Here is a 22068-nt window from a genome sequence, read left to right as displayed (position 1 = left end):
CTTAGCCTCCCAAGTAGCTGGGACTACAGGTGCCCACTACCACGCCCGGCTAATTTTTTTTTTTTTTTGTATTTTTAGTCGAGACGAGGTTTCACCGTGTTAGCCAGGATGATCTCAATCTCCTGACATCGTGATCCGCCTGCCTCAGCCTCTCAAAGTGCTAGGATTAAAGGCGTGAGCCACTGCGCCCAGCCAGTATTATACTTTAAAATAAACCTAGGCTCTTTTTTCCCATTAACATAACACAGTTTCAACTCTCTTTCCTACTGGAAAAAGTCAAAGGTGTTTCCTGTTGCATATGCCTTGATACATATCTCTTTGGGGTATGTCCTTAATTTTAACTCTTCCTATCAAAGAAGACACCACTCATTTGGCTAAGAAACTCATTGCTTCTGAAAAGGCAAGTCAGAAATCTTTCTTCATTTCGGTCATTTCTGGCAAATGAAAACTAAAGCCAGCTCAAGGTTTAGCCCCTACTAGCTCCCCACCAGCATCAGATGCAGCTATGAAGGGAAGCTACTTGTAATCATTTCAACCAAATCCAAAAGTCAGAGAATCAAATTCTTTGTTCCATATTCCAACAGGTCCATCATTATGCAGTTTATCTTCCAAATTAAAACAATGATACTCTAAGATCAACATCTCTGCAGACATAGAATCAAAACTGAGCTTTACATTATTAGCAGGAGCAATATTAAGTGATAATACTCCCAAATTAAGCTGTGTGGATATAAGCATTTAGTAATATATTTCCCCACTGATTCCACAATATAAGTGTGTAAAAATCTTAACAAAAATGTATACTGTACTAAAGTCTACTCTGTTTAACAGTAAAAGGAATTACTTTAAAAATAATTTTATTTCTGAACAGTACAAATGCTATACAACTACCTCTGTATTCCAAATAAAATATGCTTTTAAAAAATTGCTCTAAAGAATGGAAAATATTATAAAACAAAACATATCAACCACTTTTGTGAGGAAACCCATTACTGAAGATTTAAGTAATCATCCTGAATAAACAATAAACGATGCAAATCCCCCCTCACAAGTCACTTCTTTTGACACAGAATTAAAACTTTATCAAGTAGTTCATTACTGCAGCATATCAGTAATCAAACAATACATTTAGTAAATACATACAGTTCCAGAAAGGACATCATGAGGACAACAGTTGAGAAGGTGACTCTTGCATACTCTGTCATCACTGAATTTGATTCGTTGACGAGTAGTATCTCCTGTAATATAGAAGAGTTAATAACATTCAAGGTTAGACAACTGGAAAGAATTATTCTGAGAGCCCTACTATTACTAGCTTTTTATGTGTGGCTATATACACACATTATAAATCAGCTCAAAAGGGATTAGTTTTTATATACATCCTATAGAAAAACTATTTTAGACAACATGCAGTTGCAGTAAGTGTACTGCATACATAATTCAAATAGTCAAAGTGAGAAAGCAATGCATTCTGTTAAATAGAGTACTTCAGAAAAGCATAGGATTTTAGAGCAGGAATGGACTTTAAAGATTATCGAGTCCAACTCCTTCATACTGCAGATGAGAAAATTGAGGCCCCGAGTGGTTAAGCAACTTGCAGACCCACTAAGAGAGTTTATACTGGTATACAATGTTCCCTTCTTGACACTAAGCATTGATATGTTTTTATTTACAGTAATTGAAAAACATAAAAAATAATCTTGCAAACATTGCATACACACTGCGAATCCCCACTGAACCCCAGACGCCATTTCTTCCACTATTTTGTTCCAGCTGAAGTGTCTCCCTTTTGCTGCTGGGAGGAGTTAGAGAGGGTAGAATAACGCGTTTAAGAGCGTACAAACCTGGAAGAAGGACTTACACACCAGTCAAACAAAGGCACATTGCCTAAAGAAACGTTAACTTTAATGTGTCCAAAGGTTCCATACCTCCAAGTTTTATGTAGTCTGAGCTTTTCTGTACTGCCAAACTGGGTATATTTAAATTCATTCTGTCTTCATATAACACAATACACCTACCTCCTAAGCAAAAGCAGCATCCAACCTGCTTATCAAATATGGCTATCTACTCAAAACATTAAAGAATCTAAGAAAAAGAAAGGTAACTAGCTCCAATAACAAAATACAGATGTTAGTTACAATTTTTTTGCTTAGAATCTCTTCGGAAAGACAAAAGAAAAAACTCATAAGGATGTTTCCTTTCTATACAGAATAAGCCCTAAGAAATGTAGGTGTTTTATCTTAGCCTTAAACTGATATACTATCGATGAATGAAAACCTACTGGTGAAATACTGAAGCGAGAACTATTGGTGCCAAAAGAGATATAAATACCTCTGTACTTCACATGACATGCCTGGAGCACTGCAAAAACTTTCGTGTAGGATGTGATTCAATCACTTAGTTTCTGGATTTTCACATGTAAGTAACAAAAAGGATTAAAATTTTACCCCTTTATATGGTCATATACTAAAGAGCTTAACTTAAATTCAACTAAATACTATCATTTTTAGATGGGGTAAGATTTTGTTCAAATTGTTTTAACTCGGTTAAAGATATTTTCAAAACATTCTAATTTGCAACCAGGGTATATAAAATTTTAACAACAGTAATTTATAGTTAAAATGATGGCTTCAGAGCAGTTCAACAATAGGTTTTCTAGAAGCTCGTCTCTAGTAGATTATTTTTGACACAATTTGGAATATTCAGTTTAGTGTTTACGCCTGCTACTATAATGAAAGTTATTTTGATGGTCCTTTTTCCTTTTAAACACAACTGCTTTTGTTCCACATTCATTAACACATCTGAAAAGTTAGCGATAACTCACGGCTTGGCGAATGCGGGGCCTTTCTGACACTCCCTTGCAGATTGAGGTAGGCAGGCATAGATACATTGAACCTTTACAAATAAAACAAGGGGCCAGATTGTTCATTTTGTATAGAATAAACTCTGCCAGCAATTTCAATACAGCATCTAGAAGTACATGTTGACTGTAAAGATTCTTTTATATAAAAACAAAAGTGAACAAAATCAGGGTGTTTCATTTTTAAAATACTGACTTAACAAGCACAACCCCAGATAACTGTATGACTGACTACAGGTAAAAGTCCAAAGCTGGAGCTCTGGACAATGTCTTTGAACCACGTGGGGTTTTAAAAAATTATGTCTTTAAAAAGTATGTTTCATCAAGACTTTGGTGAGGACCTCAAGCTCATGTTAGAAAGGTACTATGATAAGCTCATATCAGAATGTCAATGCTATTTAATTACAGGCGTTTTGCTTCCTACCATTTAAGAAAAAAATTTCATTTTAAATCTGTACCCTAATTATATTAAGGAATTTTAAAATGATAAAATTTTAAAGTTGAAACAAAAAACAAAACAAAACAAAAAAACCCTTATGTATCTATTAGTTTTCCTGCTAAAAGTATCTAAATGTTTTGGTAATGCAACAGCAGAATCATTTCAGTGCTCTGTTAAACTAATGGCTCAGGCCTTAGAATAAAATCAGTATTCATGAAGTTTTACTAATCAAACATTTCATCAACTAGAGTAACTGATTTCTGCTTAACAACTTACATTCAAATATTAAGTTAATTGTGCCCTGAAGACACAGCTATCAGTTAAAACATGAACAATTCCTAATAGGAATATAGCAAACCAGCAAGTATCCCTAGTGAGTTTTTTCGTGTTTTTTTAAATTTTTATAGATACATAATAATTGTACATATTTTCCCTGGTGAGCTTTTAAAATCAGAATCTGTTTCTATAAATGCCAAAAAGCATTTTAAAATAACTCCTCACCGCAAATGAATGGGTGCTCCATAAATATTTGATAACTGTAGCAAACACAACAAATACAGCTATCAAATAGCAGCCATTATAGAAATCTTTAAAACAATGATATAATAAAACGCTTAATAATTTGAGATACAGAAATACTCTGAGAAGGAATAGCAACTGACTGTTTAATGATATTTTTAAAGTTCTGCTTAGGGACTTTAATAAAGGTTGACATTTTAAAACAATCTGGCTGCATAACCATGCAGTACTTAACAAATTTATTTGGGCTTATTCCATGGAAGTACAATTCAGCTAAATCAACAATGATTTTTAAAAGAAAAATGCTGGTAATTTGGTTTCTGTCAAGATATCTGGCCCAAACCATGTTTTTCGTAAGAAACTAGGTAAAACAGCGCCTACTTTATAAAAAGAAGAAAGAACTGCAAATAGGAACCAAATCACCTTATAATACAAGAAATTATTTTCAATTTAATGTGTTTTATCTTTGGGTTTTGTGGGCATAAAGTCATATAAAAATAACCTAAATTATGGGGGGAAAAAGTATCCTGTCACACTGACATTGGATCCAAATCACAGAATCAAACCTATCAGTGACCACATCTGCTGTGCTAGGCAATGGAATTACAAAGGGGCATATAAGACAAGCTCTCTCCCTACAAGGAGCCAATGATTTTGCTAAAGAAATAGGACATATTAAATTTTTTAAATTTTTTTGTAGAGACAGGGTGTCACTACGTTGCCCAGACTGATCTCCAACTCCTGGCCTCAAATGACCCTCCCTCCTTGGCCTCCCAACATGCTGGGATTACAGGCAGGAGCCACTGCACCCGGCCGAGGATATATTAATGGAGTAATAAGTTATAACACAAGATAACATGATCCAAGTATCAAATGTATGTTTCAATTAGGTAGTACTTCAGGAATTCTTAGACTAAAATTACCACCAAGAATGGAGATACTGGGAAAAGCTTCATGCAGTAAGTAGCCAAAATTTGAAGGAAAGACAGGACTTAGATCAAAGGAAAGTAGGAAAACAAGCACTACAACCTGGAGTAATAGCTTTGACAAAGCTTATAGAAACAAGGTTTGGGGGAACAGTCCTAAGTAATTGGTAATTGGCTTTGGCAAATGGCTTCATGTAGAAGAATTGCAGAGTTGGGATCAGAACAACACTTTTTGAGTAACATTTGATTTCTTACAATTTTCATTTTTTAATCCAAAATTTTAGTGTATAAACAAAAAAAAAATTAAAATAATAGAACAGAAATCAGACGAAGTTACTTCTGTCAACAACCAAAAATATCCCACCTATAAAACCATGGAGATCTCTCTGTCCTATAACCTCTGCAATAGTTAATCAGGCCTTGTATATAACTACACAGCCAAGTTTTTAGAATTAGAAACTTGATTTAGAACTCTAGCAAGTGTTTTTCATTTTAATAGAAACATCAACTTTTCTATTAATTCCTATTTCTACCAAGTTCTCTACCAAGCAACAACTCTCTTACTTCCCTCTTTTGTTCAACCCCTTCATGAGTTTCATGAATTACAATCTTTGAGAACACCTGAGTCACAAGTACACAATAAAAATGAGGATGCATATTATACATCTCCAGGTCTGTCACCAATGTATCAGGGCCTAAGGTGGTACTGAGGCAGTCAGTTCCACTCAGGGAATATGGACAGGTCACTTTAAAAAGAGGCCTCCTCTCTAAATTTGACTCAAATACTGCTATTCTCAAAATCCCCTTCCGTATGTCAGGAGGGAAAAAAATAAGCCCACTGTAATTCCCAACACTTCCATTCTATGGTCCTGCCTTTTCTGAAACTTATATTAACACTTAAATTTTATTAGTAACATGACAACCTTAGCCTAGGTAGTATCTGACATGATTTTATACGTTGCATGCTATCTTCCCAACATCCACCCCCTCCCCCCAGTACTACCCACCCTCTCCCTCCCATACAAACAAAAAACCAATCAACTTTCATAGATTTAGGTGCTATTTTAAAAACATCAAAATTTTACTTTACCCATTCTCTCCGATGCTCCCTGTATTTTTTTAAGCTGTGAGTGGATGACCATGCTATGTGATCAACAACTGTGAAGGCTAAGCAAAAGTGAACTGAGTTTAGTATTGTAATTTCAAAAGAACCTTAAAGTTTGTAATATTTGACATATTTAACGGTATGCAGAATCCTATTTTACTGTACATTATCAGGCATTCATGGCAAGCAATTTATAAAAACAATCAGTATTTATTTTGCACAGAATTAGCTTAGAGCTTAGCTTAGGAAAAACAAAGAGGGAAGAGAAAATGCAACAGCATACAAAGCAATGGAGACACTCTCATGTCTATAAATGGGGGCAGGGGAAGGGAAGCCCTCCCACATTCTCTAGTGTGGCAACTGAAGCCCTCCCCACAGGTACACTAGTTAAGGGTCACGTGTCACAGTGGGCTTGGGACAGGACAGTTTCCTTCCCTCTGAAATAAGATCCATAAAACCCTTCAGTGAAAGGAAAGCTAGAGCTCAAGAGGTGTACAACCAAAAGCTTACAGCTTCTTTTCCTGACCCCCTGAATCCCTAAATGCAGAGAAATGTTCCTCCCTCTTTTTCCCTCCAATTTCCTCCCTCCATTTCTTCCAACATAAGCTGCTGAGTTCACGTAACAATGTAGGAACTGTATAAAGATCCACGGCCAAATTCTAGTCTAGCCCAGGGCAGGAAGAGATCTAAAGCAGTGCACAAGTAAAACCTTGTGTCACTGGGCATGGTGGCTCATGTCTGTAATCCCAGCACTTTGGGTGGCCAAGGCAGGCAGATCACCTGAGGTCAGGAGTTCAAGGCTAGCCTGGCTAACATGGTGAAACCCCGTCACTACTAAAAATATAAAACTTAGCTGGGTGTAGTGGCACATGTCTGTAATATCAGCTACTCAGGAGGCTGAGGTGGGAGAATCGCTTGAACGTGGGAATTGGAGGTTGCAGTGAGCTGAGAGCGCCAATGCACTCCAGCCTGGCCCACAGAGCAAGGCTCTCTCTCTGAAAACAAGCAAACAAAAAACCCTTGTGTCTTCATGTGGAATCAAAGTAAAAGCAATGACTACTGCTGCACAGTAACTATTATACTAAGGAGCCAATCTGATCATTTTTACACCTTCCTCAAACTTTCTCACCACTCTACCAAATTCTCCCACCTACCTTTGTTGTTCCTTTAGAATTCAGCTTAAAATCCACCTATACAAATCCTTTTGTAATTAACCTTTTAAAAAAACATTACTCCCTTACTACATGTTCCCTTGTTCATACATACACTCAGTTTAACTGACTGTATATTTAAACAGTCCAAAATATAGGGTTCATTTTACAAAAGGACTCATCACCATGTCTTAACATAATAATACAGATGCTTTGAAAACATTTAATATGTCTTGATCTATGTAAAACTTCCAGGCATATATTTATTACATAAGGGAAGAAAGATTACTATGCCAAAGATGGCAATGGGAAAAAACAATTATGACAGTCTGCCTTCCAAATGTGACATCAAGTAATTTCTAATAAAACAAAGCAGCTTTCCTTTCCTCCAGAAAATGCAAACACAAGGGTGCCATACAGCTGAGAAAAGCTATCCTTCTTAATCTTCTGGTTTATATGGTCCCACAAGTTTATAATCAGAAATAAGTACTAGTATCACCCCCCATCATAATCCCCATGACAAGCCGAACATTTTAAAAATGCAATGCCCATTATAGAAGAAATTTCCAGAACAAGTTCATTCTTGCTGGATAAAATCAAAGATTAACAACGTTTTAAAAATGTTAAAAATCTGGCCCACTTGTCTGTGAAAATCCGTATCACAAGATTATAAAGAATGAGACTGGGAAACAGCCTTGATAGTAGAAGAAAAAGCTTGTAGGATCTTTTGAAGCTAACCAGAATGGTGATGATGAAAATGTGAGAACAGGAATACTAAAGAATCTCCATTCCAAGGGCTCTATTCCATGCCCTGCACCTATCTTCTCTCACTGTATTAATACAAGCAAAAGGTCTTGGCAGCTGGCAGGGATCAATGCCATCATGTTTTGGGGGGTACCTGCTTTAGGAAATCTATCAGCTTATTTCTCTTCTTAAATTTACAAGAGACACCAGAAAAGCCTGAATAGTTACTTTAAGTCCTAAAATGGGTTACAAAGAATTTAAGATACATGGCATAAAAAGTTGCAGCCTGCTAAATTTTTTATATTGATACTTACTTGCAGAGCTGCAATTCTGATATAGTAACAACTGCACTCTGGATAGCTGGTGCCTTCTATCATCCAGAACTTTCTTTATACAAAATTAGAAGTAATGAAAGCTATCTTTTGGCTACCAAGCAATAGCTGAAAAGATTCAAAGAAAAAGTGACTGGCTGATTTATCTATTAAAAAGGACAAGTTCTCAGGAGCTGGTGATAGTTACAGAAGCCAACTAGAGCCTCCCCAAATCTAAAAAGAAATAAAAAAGAAAAAAAAAAAGATGAGGATATCAAAAGGACAGAGGTGATAGACAACCCAATGATAAAGGAAGAAGTTAAAATGAAAAACAGATTACCATGAAGGAGACGTGCGCCTTAAAACTAAACAACACAGCAGAAATACCGCGTCACAGTGAATATACAACAAATTTACGAAAAGGGTTGCCTCTGGGGAAAGGACTGAGACCATGAAGGGGACCACAAAAGACTTTATTTGTAATGCTTTATCCACTTCTTTGTAATGCTTTATCCACTTCTTCCTAGTTTTTTTTTTTTTTTTTTTTTGAGACGGTGTCTCACTCTGTCGCCCAGGCTGGAAGTACATCGGCACCGTGTCGGCTCCCTGCAACCTCCGTCTCCTGGGTTCAAACAATTCTCCTGTCTCAGCCTCCTGGGTGGCTGGGATTACAGGCACCCACCACCATATCCAGCTAATTTTTATATTTTTAGTAGAGACGGGGTTTCATGATGTTGGCCAGGCCGGTCTTGAACTCCTGACCTCAGGTGATCCACCCGCCTTGGCCTCCCAAAGTGCTGGGATTACAGGCGTGAGTCACAATGCCTGGCCACTTTATCTACTTTTTAAAATTTGACAGAAATATGCAAAATAACATTTGTTCAATCATATAGATGCTTGTTTGACCTCTGTACTTTTTAAAACATTTTTTTCAAATGCAAGACACCTATAATCAGTATTACAGAACTTATTAAACATTCAAATGTAATTATTCATTCCCATTAGATTTTTAGTCAAAAGATGACAGAAGCAAATTATGCCTATAATCGCTAAGAAAAGGAAATAAAGATATAACTAAAGCAACTCAGCAACCTGGGGATACTATGGAAAGGTAAGAATCTATTGCTATAAATAATTACTATACCCTAAAGCACACCAACCAATAAATATATAGAACACCATGTGCAGGGAAGCATTCCCTCTAACACAGCGGAGTAAATTAAATTGTAACAGGACTTTTTCAAATATTCATACATGGTGTCCAGACTCAGGTGAATCGACTGCTTAGTCCTAGCAACATGCCCTGCAGCTCTGCTCCCGTCCATAATGGAGACTCACAGCCACTTCCCCTAGCATTTCTATCAGGCCTCTCTTTGATAAGCAGCTTCTCCCACAGCGGGGCACCTTTTACCATTCCCATTGTGGAACCAGATGGTGAAATCCTGTGGAACCATCGACCCCTGAGGACCAAAGCACTAAAGGAGAGGTGAGAAACTGAGCTAAATGAGGGAATTTCACCCTGGAGGTCTAGATGGACCTCTCTCGAGATCTCCTAGATCTGTCTCACAGGCTTGTATTTCTGTCCAGTCATTTCTGCTTACTGGCTTGGGTATATATATAGTTCAAACAGCTTTCCTTTCACATGAATACTCTATGGAACAGTAATTTCCAAAGTATGAGATCTGCACAAAAGATGACTTTAAGTGTTACATGATTTTGCCAACATAACGTTTAAATACCACTCACTTAGAAAATTATTAATCACAAGTCAAGAAAAAAAGTTCCCATTTTGCAACAGTACTTGTTTAATAAATTTAACAACTTCTAATTTTTTAAGTGACAAGAGTCTAGTTAACAAAACACAATAATTACTATACTTTAGGGTATAGTAATTATTTTGTTTTCATTGTATTTATTTTTATGGTGGTATAAACTTTCATTTTAAAATTAACTTAAAATTTTTAGAAAGTGAGTTGGCATAAAGGAAAACATTAAATAAATAGAAAACAGTAAAAAATAATAAAGGCAAGGCCAGGCATGGTGGCTCATGCCCTTAAATCCCAGCACTTTGGGAGGCCAAAGCAGGTATATCACTTGAGGTCAGGAGTTTGAGACCAGCCTGGCCAACATGGCGAAACCTCATCTCTACTAAAAATACAAAAATTGGCAGGGCGTAACAGTGCACACCTGTAATCTCAGCTACTCAGGAAGCTAAGGTAATCACCTGAACCCGAGAGGCAGAGGTTGCAGTGAGCCAAGATCAGGCTGTTGCAGTGAGCCAAGATCAGGCTACTGCACTTTACGCCTGGGTGACAAGAGACTCTGTCTCAAAAAAATAAATAAAAATAAATAATAATAAAGACAATAAGTGTGACAAACATTTGGGAAACATTTATCTAGAAGAGGGTTTCTCAAACTTTTAATGTGTATCAGAATCACCTGGAAGGTTTCTAAAAACATAGATTACTGGAGCCTATTCCCAGAATTTCTGACTCAGTAGGTGGATCCAAGAATTTGCATTTCTAACAATACAAGGTGATGCTGCGGTGATGTTGAGTTGCTGGTCCAAGGACCACACTTTGAGAATAACTAAACCAGAACAGTGACCAACAAGCTTTTTGTTAAAGAGTCAAATGGTAAATCTTTCAGGTTTGCAGGCCATATGACTCTGTTGCAACCATTCAACTCTGTTGTCATAAGCCAAAGCAGCCACAGACAATATGTATATGAATCAGCACAGTTGTGTTCCAATAAAACTTTATTTACCAAAAGCAGGAGGCCATAGTGCCAGTCCCTGATCTAAAACATACCCTCGAGTAACTTTAACTATTAGTTAAACTATTAAAGTTACTTTAAGAGAAGAGTCTACCATTTAAACAAATAGCAGGGCAGAATACAGAAAAGAACAGCCAGGTAATTACTATAGATACTATCCAATAATTATCAGTTAACTCTTAAAAGAAAAAACTGGGGTCTGCAGAAATCTAAGGTATTAAGAAGATTAAAAACAAAAACCATTTACCATATTCAGGAGACAAGATTCAGCAAGGGCAGCTGGTTAAATTCCTTTCATGTTGAGTCAAGTAAGTCAAACATCAGTTGTACATGGTTCACAACTACATTGGAACATATGGGTCAATACTGAGTGCTTTTTGGAAAAGAAGTTTTAAAGATTCTTTTCTATGCTAATAGCAAAATATGACATTTATTCAGTTGAATGGACTTCATGTTACTTTCTGACAGCTTTGACTTCTCAAAGTCCTAAGTTATTTAGTTCAAACAAAAACATGGAGCTGCAGATGATTTCAGAGTTTTTACAAATTACTTTTCTCTATATCCTCAATAATCTTGCAAAACTGATCTATTTTGGCCCTGCCTCCCAATATCTACTCGAGCTGCTGCTAGTGCATGAGAACCTAAACAAAAAGGAAACAGAACAGCTTTTCTGCAAGTTCTGAATTCACAAGATGCCAGTCAGAAACTTACCCTCATTTACTCCCTCACTCTTTTTCCAGCAAGATGTTCCAACTTCCTTCATCTTCTTATAGTTTCTTAGTAGACTGATTAAGTTATGTCAACTGTTTGTTTCCTCAAGAACTCTACATACTAACAGCAGTAGGCTTTAAGGATTCAGTCCTTTTCAAGCACTTTTCTGGAATTCCATCTTTGGGGAGTACCTGCCTCCTTTAACTAGTCTTGCCCACTTACTGACCTTTAGTTTTAAACCATCTGCCTGTCTTCTCAATCCTCCTGCTTGCTGAACTCACAGCAACTTTAAGCTTCAATGCGTTGTATGAACCACCTGTTACTGAAGAGTACCTGATTCACTAAACCTGACCTTGATCCATGACACCTCATGGCCACTGAATTCCTACTGCCCATCTTGAACATGTAGAACACTACCGTCTATCCTTATATGACAACATCCAACCTAAACGAAAATAAAGAATTTACTTGCTCCTTATAGAACTGATGCAGAAATAGACAAAATGATTTTTCTTTGTTTTGCTTATATTTACCTGAAGTAAAAGAATGTCTCAGAAGCATATGCTTACTTGAGGAGAGCTAAACAACTGTAGAGAATCCAGGAACGATGCAATGTTATATGAAGTGATACTTTTATTGTTTTCTGGGCTGCTGTGTAGATAGAAATATTATTCAGAGTTCAAAATGCAAAATGAGGAAAACTTTTCTTTTTTCATTGATTCACTATGCAGGTGCTTTCAGTGTTTTGGATATACCTGAAACTCTGATAAAGTTAAACAGTTAACTGAAACTCACAGAAACTACTGTTTAATCCTATAGAATTCCTTATATTAAAGAATTTACAAGCTCTAGACTAAGAAACATCCTGTTGTTATTTCAAAAATGTCTGCTTATACATTAAAGGCTCTGCTTCCTTCACTTAAAATGAACAATCCAAGTGGAATAAAAGAATGGCTTATAACTGACCAAAAAATGAATATGGTTCATTATGTTAACGAGAAAAAATTAAGAGAAAATGTTTTCAATGTTGATGAAAAGTCAAGGAACACAGATTACAGTAAAGATGATTTTATAAATAAAATCCATTAAAGAACGCACTACTTCAAACTTTGGTTCAGTAATTTTGCAGAAAGGCACAAATGTCATACTATCCTACAGATTATACGGGTATGTATTACTAATCTTACATTAGCAACATGTAAATGGCTTTCCTAACTGTATTTTCCTGGGTATGAGGATGAGTGTGAGTATCCTTTCAGTTTTATATCCCACAAACTATAACTACTGTACAACTGATCAGCAAAAACATTATGATTAATATATTAAATGAGGAAGTATATCCTACAACTTAGAAAGATTACCTACAATTTAGAAAGATTAACATTTAAAATAGTTAAAATTATTGAAAGTTTTAACTTGCCCAAAACAGTCCCTAACCATAAGGGACAACTAATGATGCTATAAAATTCTATCTAACATTCCTAGTCTACTTGTTGTTTTGGAGGGCAGGCTGCCATTCCTGGCCTATTTTAATCTTTCAAAGGTGGTCTCTGCTCCCATTTAAAGGTAAAAGCAATTAAGAGATACAGAACCCTCAGAATTACCTTCTGTAACTTACCTAATTTCAAAGCTTAAAATGTAATCTAGGCTGGGAGTGGTGGATCACCTGAGGTCAGGAGTTCGAGACCAGCCTGGCCAACGTGGAGAAACCCCGTCTCTACTAAAAATACAAAAATTAGCCAGGCGTGGTGGTGGCCACCTGTAATCCCAGCTACTCGGGAAGCTGAGGCAGGAGAATCACTCGAACCCAGGAGGTGGAGGTTGCAGCAGTGAGCTGAGATTGTGCCACTGCATTTCAGCCTGGGTGACAGAGACCCTATCTCAAAAAAAAAAACCAAAAAAACAAACAAACAAAAAAATGTAATCTAAATCCACGGCCTCAATTTTATTTAACTCTTATTGCATGCATCTTCCTAGACTTTGCTGGGATCAAGACCAGAGACTTATGACCAAACCATATTCTTTGGCAAAGGGGCTTTAGCTAAGGAACATCCTTGCAATTAATCCAACTAAGCAAAAATGATCCTAGTCTGTGTGAGGGGACTGGGTTCTTCCAACCGTCACACAGACAATTCTCAAAATGTTTCTTGGATTTTCCTGTGCACCTCCTCCCTGCTTTCAAATAGAATGAATATGTTTAGGGAAAACAAATTATCCCTCTCCCCTCTGCTAACACTAACAACTAAAACAGAAAGATATTTATAAAACGTAATGAAGCATAAATAAGATAAAATAAGATACCAGTAATTACTATCTACTTACAGCTCCTCCTTTCTAAAAAAACTTAAAATATATTTATTTTTCAACATTTCTGAGTATAACATAGGAAATTATTTGGTTTCCCATATAACAAATTACAGATTTAACTTGAGGCAAAAAAGGTTAAGTAAGTGACTTACCCAAGGTTACAATTAGAGGTACAGCTGGGGCTAGAAACCAGGTCTCCTGAGTCTCAGCCCAGTGCTCTTTTCCTTAGCCCATGATGCCTTATCAGAAAAATCCAAATACAGTCAGACCCCCAGTTATATGGGTATGAGTTACACTGATTCACATATACAAACTTTATATAGTGTGACCAATGTTTCAACTCACGCGGTACCCTGCTTCCATTTATGCAGTATGCCAGGCATCGGCACGATTTTCAGTGGCACACAGGCGGTTGCCACCACCAGGGCCCTAGGCAAAATTGCAAAGAAGGCAGAGTTTGTCTTTGGCCCTCCCACTTCCCTTATGCATTCCTCTCCCACCTCCTGGCAGTCCCCCTGCCCAGCCTCCCGGCACCATCATGCTGCCCTCAGATCGTCTAAAGCCCCCAACTTCCACCACTCACCCAGGAATGCCCTTTCTTGAAGTGCCCAGTGATCCAAAATTACCTCTCCGATTCTCTGCTAACAAAATTCCTACTCCTAAGGATTCCAGTGAAGTTTAGGTAATCTAAATGATTAACTGCTTTATGTAATTCAAGTTAAGGTATATTTAACAGACTTAAATCTCCAATGAATTTTAAAAGGAACTAATTAAAAACTGCTGGGAAGGGGAAGGGGAAGAAACCTTGAGGGGGTGAGGAGGTAATGTTTTCCCAAAGCCCCAGGACTCTGTGCCACTTCAGATTCCTTCACAGACAGGACACTAAGGGCTGAGGGGGTCACCGCCACCTTGAACCCCACTACCAAAAAAGAGAGTAGTTGCGTTATAGTCTCTGGAATTTTTTTTTTAAAAAAGGACAGAGTTGCCTTAAATACCCTCCTACCTACCTTTTCCATCTCTCTCCCACCTCCTGGATCCCCATTTCCACCTCTTAGTGCCAAAGACACCCAACAGCGTTCCCATAAGCTGTTTGTGTGTCCAATACAAGGCTTCCCATTAAATGGTTTCAAATTACATGGTGTTATTCAGGGGACGTTTCCATGTTCCCCTATCCCTGGGTAACTTGAAGTTGACTGTATGCTAAAAAAGAACAATCCTAATTATTAAAAGTCCTGAATCATAAAATGATATATATAAACTCATTAAATGGTAAGAAAAAAAAAAGTTCTGATTCTTACTTTGCATATATAGGATTTTGATATCTAAAAAAAACTCCACTCAATTATTTTTCCTTGAAAGTAGAATACTTTTTACTTCTGACCCAATACAACAGTGAAAATCCAGTCATTTCGGCTAAACAATACTGTGGACTCGTAAATATGAGTTCAATCATAAATCCTCTAAGTCTGAAGGTCAAAAAAAAAAAAAAATTCCAGTAACAGACACATAAAAAAATACACAAAGTGGATTTTAAGAAATCCATGTTTCTGCTGACTACACACACAGAAATATATATATTTAAATTTAGCTTTGCAATACTAGACGGGCTGCCTAATTCAGCAACTTATCAGGAGATGGTTTACCTTGATCCAACTACCCTCCCAGTAAAACTAAGAAATCCAATCCATGAAGAAGATCCCAAAAATGGTATCCATCAAGGATTAAAAGGATCATGTAAAGCAAGTCTTAAATAATTTCTTTAATTTTATTACACAGATTAGTTATTCTGTTAGCTAGGATCCAATGAAGCCCGTTCCCAATACCCTCTCTCATGTTGGAAAAGGAGGAATGTTAAGACATGCTGCAGTGATAAAACAACCATTCTTATCTAAACGTGAGAAATGGTAACAGTTAAAAGTTTCTCCAGTGGCATTTTAAGTTAATGTTAACTTTCCATACAAAACTAATTTCCTTCCCAATCTTTCCTCTCTACACAACAAGTAGGTTTGCCATCTACACCTATTTGTCCATATGTTCTACAAAGAAAAGTTCCCAATATGGGTTTTTATTAAAACTGAAAATGTGAACACTGAAAAGCCACTCTATGAGCTGCTGAAAGATTTGAATGCAATGAAGTTTTTAAAATCTACTCATATTTTGCTGTAAAGCACTCATGTAAATTAAAAGAGTAACTTAAAAACTAAATTTAAGATGTGCCTTTTCTCTTAAATCAATACACTTAAATAACCTGTCAAGAAAAAAAGCATTTCCTAAGTGGCTAAGAAACTGTCTGCCTCAACAAACAACACATAAAAACTACCAAAGATTTTGCTGTGTTAAGAAAGTAATGAACTAGACCTTTCCTACATATTTAAATGGCTTTAAGTTGAATTTGAGAGTACATTACTAATTATCATCACCAAAAAAGCAACAGCATTTCATCATTTTATTTAGAAATTCTCTTTATGACAAAGGATAATCCAGCAATTAAGGGCTCTCTATACAGAATCTAAACTAAGCGCCTGAAAGGATCTTTGTTCTCCTTAATTCTACTTCACTGGGTACCAAATTTTCAAAATCGTTCTATTTGGGGCACATGCAAGATTTGTCAATATTTACTGAACAAAGCCTCTATTAAATTGTCTAACAAAATGGAGGTCTCTCGGAAAAACAGGCCATAACATGTTCCTTCTCACAAAATGGGGCCAAACACACCCACTTAAGAAACCATGGTTTGGGTCAGATTTTCCATAAAAATGGTTGTTTCTGTGGGGCTCGAGGGTGCATCTCTGGGACTGGGTTAGTAATAAAGGTTTCCTCCTGACCCAGGAAGAGGAGGAGGGGGAAGCTTCTCTCTAGGTACTCTGGAGGACGGCGGCGAGGGATGATCCCAAAGCTCTGGGTTAAGGAATCAGATCGGGGGTGGAGACCTTAGCCGTCCGCAGGTACCTAACCAGCGACAAAACTGGCCCCCCACTACGCAAGAGAGACGCGGGCTCTCCCGTCCCAGCCAAGTCAACATTAAAAGCACAAACTCTCCTTTCTGCCTCCAGGCCCCGCCTCACCCCATTGGCAGTAGTTCCCGCCAATCCGCATGGTCACCGCCCCCCATGCCCGCCTGCCAAGCCCTGATTGGATGGGACGGGGGCCGGGGACCTCGTGTTACCAATCTGGGAGCCCCTTACTCAGCCACACGCGCGCGCCCAGGTGCGCCCTCGGAACCCCTTCCTTTCGCCGTCCCCGTCCCCTCCCCCACCCCCAGGGCCCTGGCAGAGACTTACCGTCCCGGGAGGTGCCCATCAACTGGTCCAGCATCGCGCGCATCTGGGCCTGCGCCGACATGGCGGCGGCGTAGCGGGCGGACGGGCGGGGGTGGGGCGCAGACCGAGCCCTTTTGGGCGGGGGAAGAAGGGGAAGGGATGGGGGAAGGTGCGCTGCTGTCTCGGTGGCCGCCGCCGCCCCGAGGCGTGCGGAAAGGGAGCCGGAAGGGTTGCAAGAGAGTCCGGACTGCGCTCCTCACGACGACGTGTACGTGGAAGACGACAGCCCCCGACAGCGACCCTCGTGCCCTCACTCTCCGTCCGGTTCTTGGGACAGAAGCGACACAGGCCAAACGAGCTCTCGCCTTCAACACCGCCACCCGCCAGAAGCCGTCAACCCCCCCTCCAAGCTCTGACGCTGCTCGCCGCCACCGTCGCCACGACGGGAGCGCGCACGCTCCTCGCGCTTAGTCGTTTCCCGCGGGGTCTCCACCAACTGGCATCCAGCTGTATCGCTCTGCCCGCCCCTCCCGAGTGGAGTTCCACCCTAACGGCTCTGGGCGCGTGCACGCGCGCTCCTCCCGCTCCTTTACCCTGGATCTCGCGATATTCTGGTTCCTTAACTGACTGTCCAAGCCGGATCCGCCCCGAGGCGCCAGCTCCCTCCGGGCTGTAGGACTGGCGGCTAAGGCTGCGCGGCCGGCGGTGATGGCGATTCAGACCCAAATTAGCAAAATGCGCTAGAGGCTTAGCCTGGGCAGAAAGTAAGTAGAGACCATGCCCATTGCAGACCCGACTGCGGTCAGCCTCCTTGGTGTCTGAGGTGGGCCTGCTCGGGGCGAACAGCCGCCCCGAGTGGCGTGGACGCGTACTGGTTCTCGTGCGCCTTTGCCGGCCGGGAGCAGCCCTGTCTCGCCGCCGCCGTCGGGGCCGCGTTCCTTCCGTTGCGTGGGGCTTTAAGGCTCCTCGGCTGGGAAGTGTCAACTTCAGGAGAAAGCATCCGAAAGTAGTACCCTAGGAAACAGGCGCGCCGACCCATTCGGATTCATCGTTACGTACAAGGTCGCGAGCGGTTTAGTCTGAATGTGAAACCATCAACACTCAGCGTATTCTGACCTACTGGGGAGGTGATCTCGTGGAGCAGAGAGCCAGCGGCGCTGACCGCGGGGAAGCCTGGGTTCTGAAGTCCGGCCCGTGACTGACTGGGGCCTTGGCTTTAGTTCTACCCCTCGTAGGATTCGTGGAGGTGGTCACACGTCTCCTATGGCGTGGCTGTGAGAACAAACTGGAATAAAATACTTAGCCCAGAGCCTTTCCCTGGTGTTTCTAAAATCTGTTTTAGTGAAATATTTATTCCTTGCCGGGCGCGGTGGCTCACGCCTGTAATCCCAGCACTTTGGGAGGCCAAGGGAGGCGGATTGTCTGAGGTCAGGAGTTCAAGATCAGCCTGGCCAACGTGGTGAAACACTGTCTCTACTAAAAATATAAAAATTAGCCGGGCGTGATGGCGGGCGCCTCCCCAGTTACTCGGGAGGCTGAGGCAGGAGAATCGTTTGAACCTGGGAGACGGAGGTTGCAGTGAGCCGAGATCACGCCACTGCACTGCAGCCTGGGCGACAGAGCGAGACTTCGTCTAAAAAAAAAAATTCCTTAAGTAAGACATATAGGTCAGTGTGCAGGAAGAAAAGTTGCTTAGAAAGAAATTTAAAACGGTAAGAAAATGAGTTAATCAAATGTTTAAGAAGACAAGCACTTTCTAGATACTTTGAAAAGAAATAATAGAAAAAAATGACAAGAAATAATAGAGATTTGTGTTCCGTTAACATTATATATTCATCGCCTTGGAACTCTTATTAGCAGATCAGTAAAAAACATGAATAGTAGTAATAGTCCCAAAATTCCTTTAAATGTATATTGCAGCTGGGAGCGATGGCTTATGCCTGTAATCCCAGCACTTTGGGAGGCAGAGGCGGGCGGATCACCTTGAGGTCAGGAGTTCAAGACCAGCCTGACCAACATGGTGAAATTCTATCTCAACTAAAAATACAAAAATTAGCCGGGCATGGTGGCGCGCGCCTATAATCCCAGCTACTTGGGAGGCTGAGGCAGGAGAATCACTTGAACCCAGGAGGTGGAGGTTGCCGTAAGCCGAGATCATGCCACTGCACTCCAGCTTGGGGATAGAGCAAGACTCTATCTCAAAAATAAATGCATATTGGGCCAATAAAAATTTTTGAGGTGAGACGTGGTGGCTCACACCTGTAATCCCAGCACTTTGGGATACCAAGGCGGGTGAATCATGAGGTCGGGAGTTTGAGACCAGCCTGGCCAACATGGTGAAACCCTGTCTCTACTAAAAATAGAAAAAATGAGCTGGGTGTGGTGATGTGCGTCTGTAATCCCAGCTACACGGGAAGCTGAGGCAGGAGAACTGCTTGAACCCAGGAGGCGGAGGTTGCAGTGAGCCGAGATGGCGCCACAGCACTCCAGCCCGGGTGAATGTTAGACTCCATCTCAAAAAAAAAAATTTTTTTTTAATCACGTTATCTTTAGTGATAGACAAAATAGCTTCTCTCCAGTTATTCAGAGAACTCTGAATTCCAAACTCCGAATACTAGGATATCCTTTGGGAACTGATTACAATAATAGAAAAATGTGGAAATTAATATGTCTTAGAGAGATGCACCATTATGTACACAATGTGATCTGACCCTGAAAAACAAGGTATTTAGGGAAATACACTAAAACAAATAATTATGTTTTGGTGAAGAGATTTGAGTTCTTGTTTACATTTCAGATGTCTCTTATAAATAGCATATAATTGGGGATTAAAAATAGTCTATACAATACATAATGATCAAAACTGAGGAGTGAAATTGAGGAATGAATTAAGTGATGTTCACTCTTTGAAGAATTATTTATATTCATGTAATTACTCCTGCGTTTGGGTTTAAAACTCTTATTTTTGTCTATTTGTCTCACCTATTTCTTATTTTTGTCTATTTATTTCACCTATTTCATGTTTTTCTCGTCTTTCTTGCCTGGTTTTTACTCATTCCAATTTTTTCCACTCTAGTAGTGTGGAAGTTTCATTTAATTATATTTTTGTTCTTTCAGTGATTACCCTAGAAGTTATAATGTGTATCCTTAAGGTATCAAACTCTTAATTTAATCAATACTTTTATACCCCCCTCCCCCAAGAGAGGTAATACAAGAAACCTAGAAAACTAACTCCATTTACTCTCATCCCAAGTTACATGCTCTAGTTATCAGGTCTTATTTTTTAAAACCAAGTTTTATATAATCAGAGTTCTTTATTTACCACTTATTTTGCTCTTCACTCCTTCGTAAATCTCTGCCTGTCCATCTGGGATCATTTCCCTTTTGTCTGAAGTTTATCCTTTATTTAGCACAGGAGTCAGCAAGCTACAGTCCACAGGCCAAATGCAGCCCACGGCCTATTTTTGTGAATAAAGTTTTTCATTCGAATACTGCCAGGCTCGTTCATTTACGTATTGTTATGGTTGCTTTTGCTCCACGGTAGAGTTGAGTGGTTTGTGAGGGATCCCATACTGTGTGGCCTACAAGACTCAAATATTTACTATCTGACTCTTTTTTTTTTTTTAAGACGGGGTTTCACCATGTTGGCCAGGCTGGTCTCAAACTCCTGACCTTAAGTGATCCACCCGCCTCCGCCTCCCAAAGTGCTGGGGTTACTGGGGTGAACCACTGTGCCCGGCCTGACTATAAAGTTTGCCTCCCTTGCTTCAGGGTTTGCTTTTGTGTTGGTCAGCTAGTTGGGAGAAAGCTCCCATTTTGTTTATCTAAAAATATCTTTATTTTGCTTTAAATTCTAGATGGATATTTTTATCAACTAAATCCGAGGTTGGAGGTTCCTTTTTTTTTTTTTTTGTGATAAAATCTTGCTCTGTCACCCAGGCTGGAGTGCAATGGCGAGATCTTGCCTTGGCTCACTGCAGCCTTGGCTTCCTAGGCTCAAGTGATCCTCCCACCTCAGCCTCCCAAGTAGCTGGGACTGCAGGTATGCACCACCACACTGAGCTAATTTTTAAACTTTTTCTTGTAGAGACAAGGTCTCCCTATGTTGCCCAGGTCGGTCTGGAACTCCTGGGCTCAAGCAATCTGCCCACCTCAGCCTCCTGAAGTGCTGGGATTACAGGTGTGAGCCACCACGCCCAGTGGTTATTTTCTTTAGGCACATACATTCTACCTGACCTTTTACCCTCCACTGCTCCTAAGAAGTTAGTTCTATTTTTCACTCTTTTAAAGATAGCTGACTACTTTATCATGCTATGGACTCATTGAACAATGAGCCTTCATTCATTCATTGAGAATCCATCAACTAACATCTTTTGTCAATTTAGGAAATTCTTAGCTCTTACCTCCTCAGATACTGCCTCTCTCATTCAACTTCTGGACATTCAAATACATGCATATTAGATAGTTTTCACTGTATCCTCTCTTCTTTACTCTCAGTTTCGCACTTTTACCTTGGTCTTTCAAAGCTGATGCCTTTTTCTGACAAATTTTATAGTTCACTAATCTTATTATAGAGCTGTATCTAATTTGTTAAATCCATCAGTTGAATTATTTTTCAGTTCTAGAATTTGTATCAGGTTCTTTATCAAACCTATAATGTCATTTTATAGTTTCTGGTTCCCTGATGAAATTTCCAAGCTTGGCTGCTGCTTTTTTTTTTTTTTGAGACGGAGTCTTGCTCTTTCCCCCAGGCTGGAGTGCAGTGGCGTGATCATGGCTCACTGCAGTCTCGACCTCCCATCCTCAAGGGATCCTTCCACCTCAGCGTCCTGAGCAGCTAGGATTACAGGCGTGTGGCACCATGCCCAGCTAATTTTTTAATTTTTATTTTTGTAGAGAAGGTGTCTACTTATGTTGCCCAGGCTGGTCACAAACTCCTGGCCCCAAGCCATCCTCCTGC

General features: G+C 39.7%; 1 protein-coding gene across 1 annotated transcript in view; it reads right to left on the bottom strand.

The window, feature by feature from the left end:
• LOC105511400 (putative RNA-binding protein Luc7-like 2) overlaps nucleotides 1-17960 on the bottom strand; it is an 85026-nt gene extending 67066 nt beyond the window's left edge. The window contains exons 1-2 of the mRNA XM_011941561.1: nucleotides 17130-17960; nucleotides 1144-1238 (exon numbers count right to left, since the gene is read on the bottom strand). Coding sequence (XP_011796951.1) covers nucleotides 1144-1238; nucleotides 17130-17190 — 156 coding nt within the window. The 5' untranslated portion in view covers nucleotides 17191-17960. The remainder of the gene's footprint in view (nucleotides 1-1143; nucleotides 1239-17129) is intronic.
• Between the last annotated feature and the right edge of the window lie 4108 nt (nucleotides 17961-22068).

Source organism: Colobus angolensis, unplaced genomic scaffold, assembly GCF_000951035.1.
Source record: "Colobus angolensis palliatus isolate OR3802 unplaced genomic scaffold, Cang.pa_1.0 Scaffold2, whole genome shotgun sequence".
In the NCBI taxonomy this organism is placed as follows: Eukaryota; Metazoa; Chordata; class Mammalia; order Primates; family Cercopithecidae; genus Colobus; species Colobus angolensis.
This window is presented reverse-complemented; position numbering and strand designations above follow the sequence as displayed.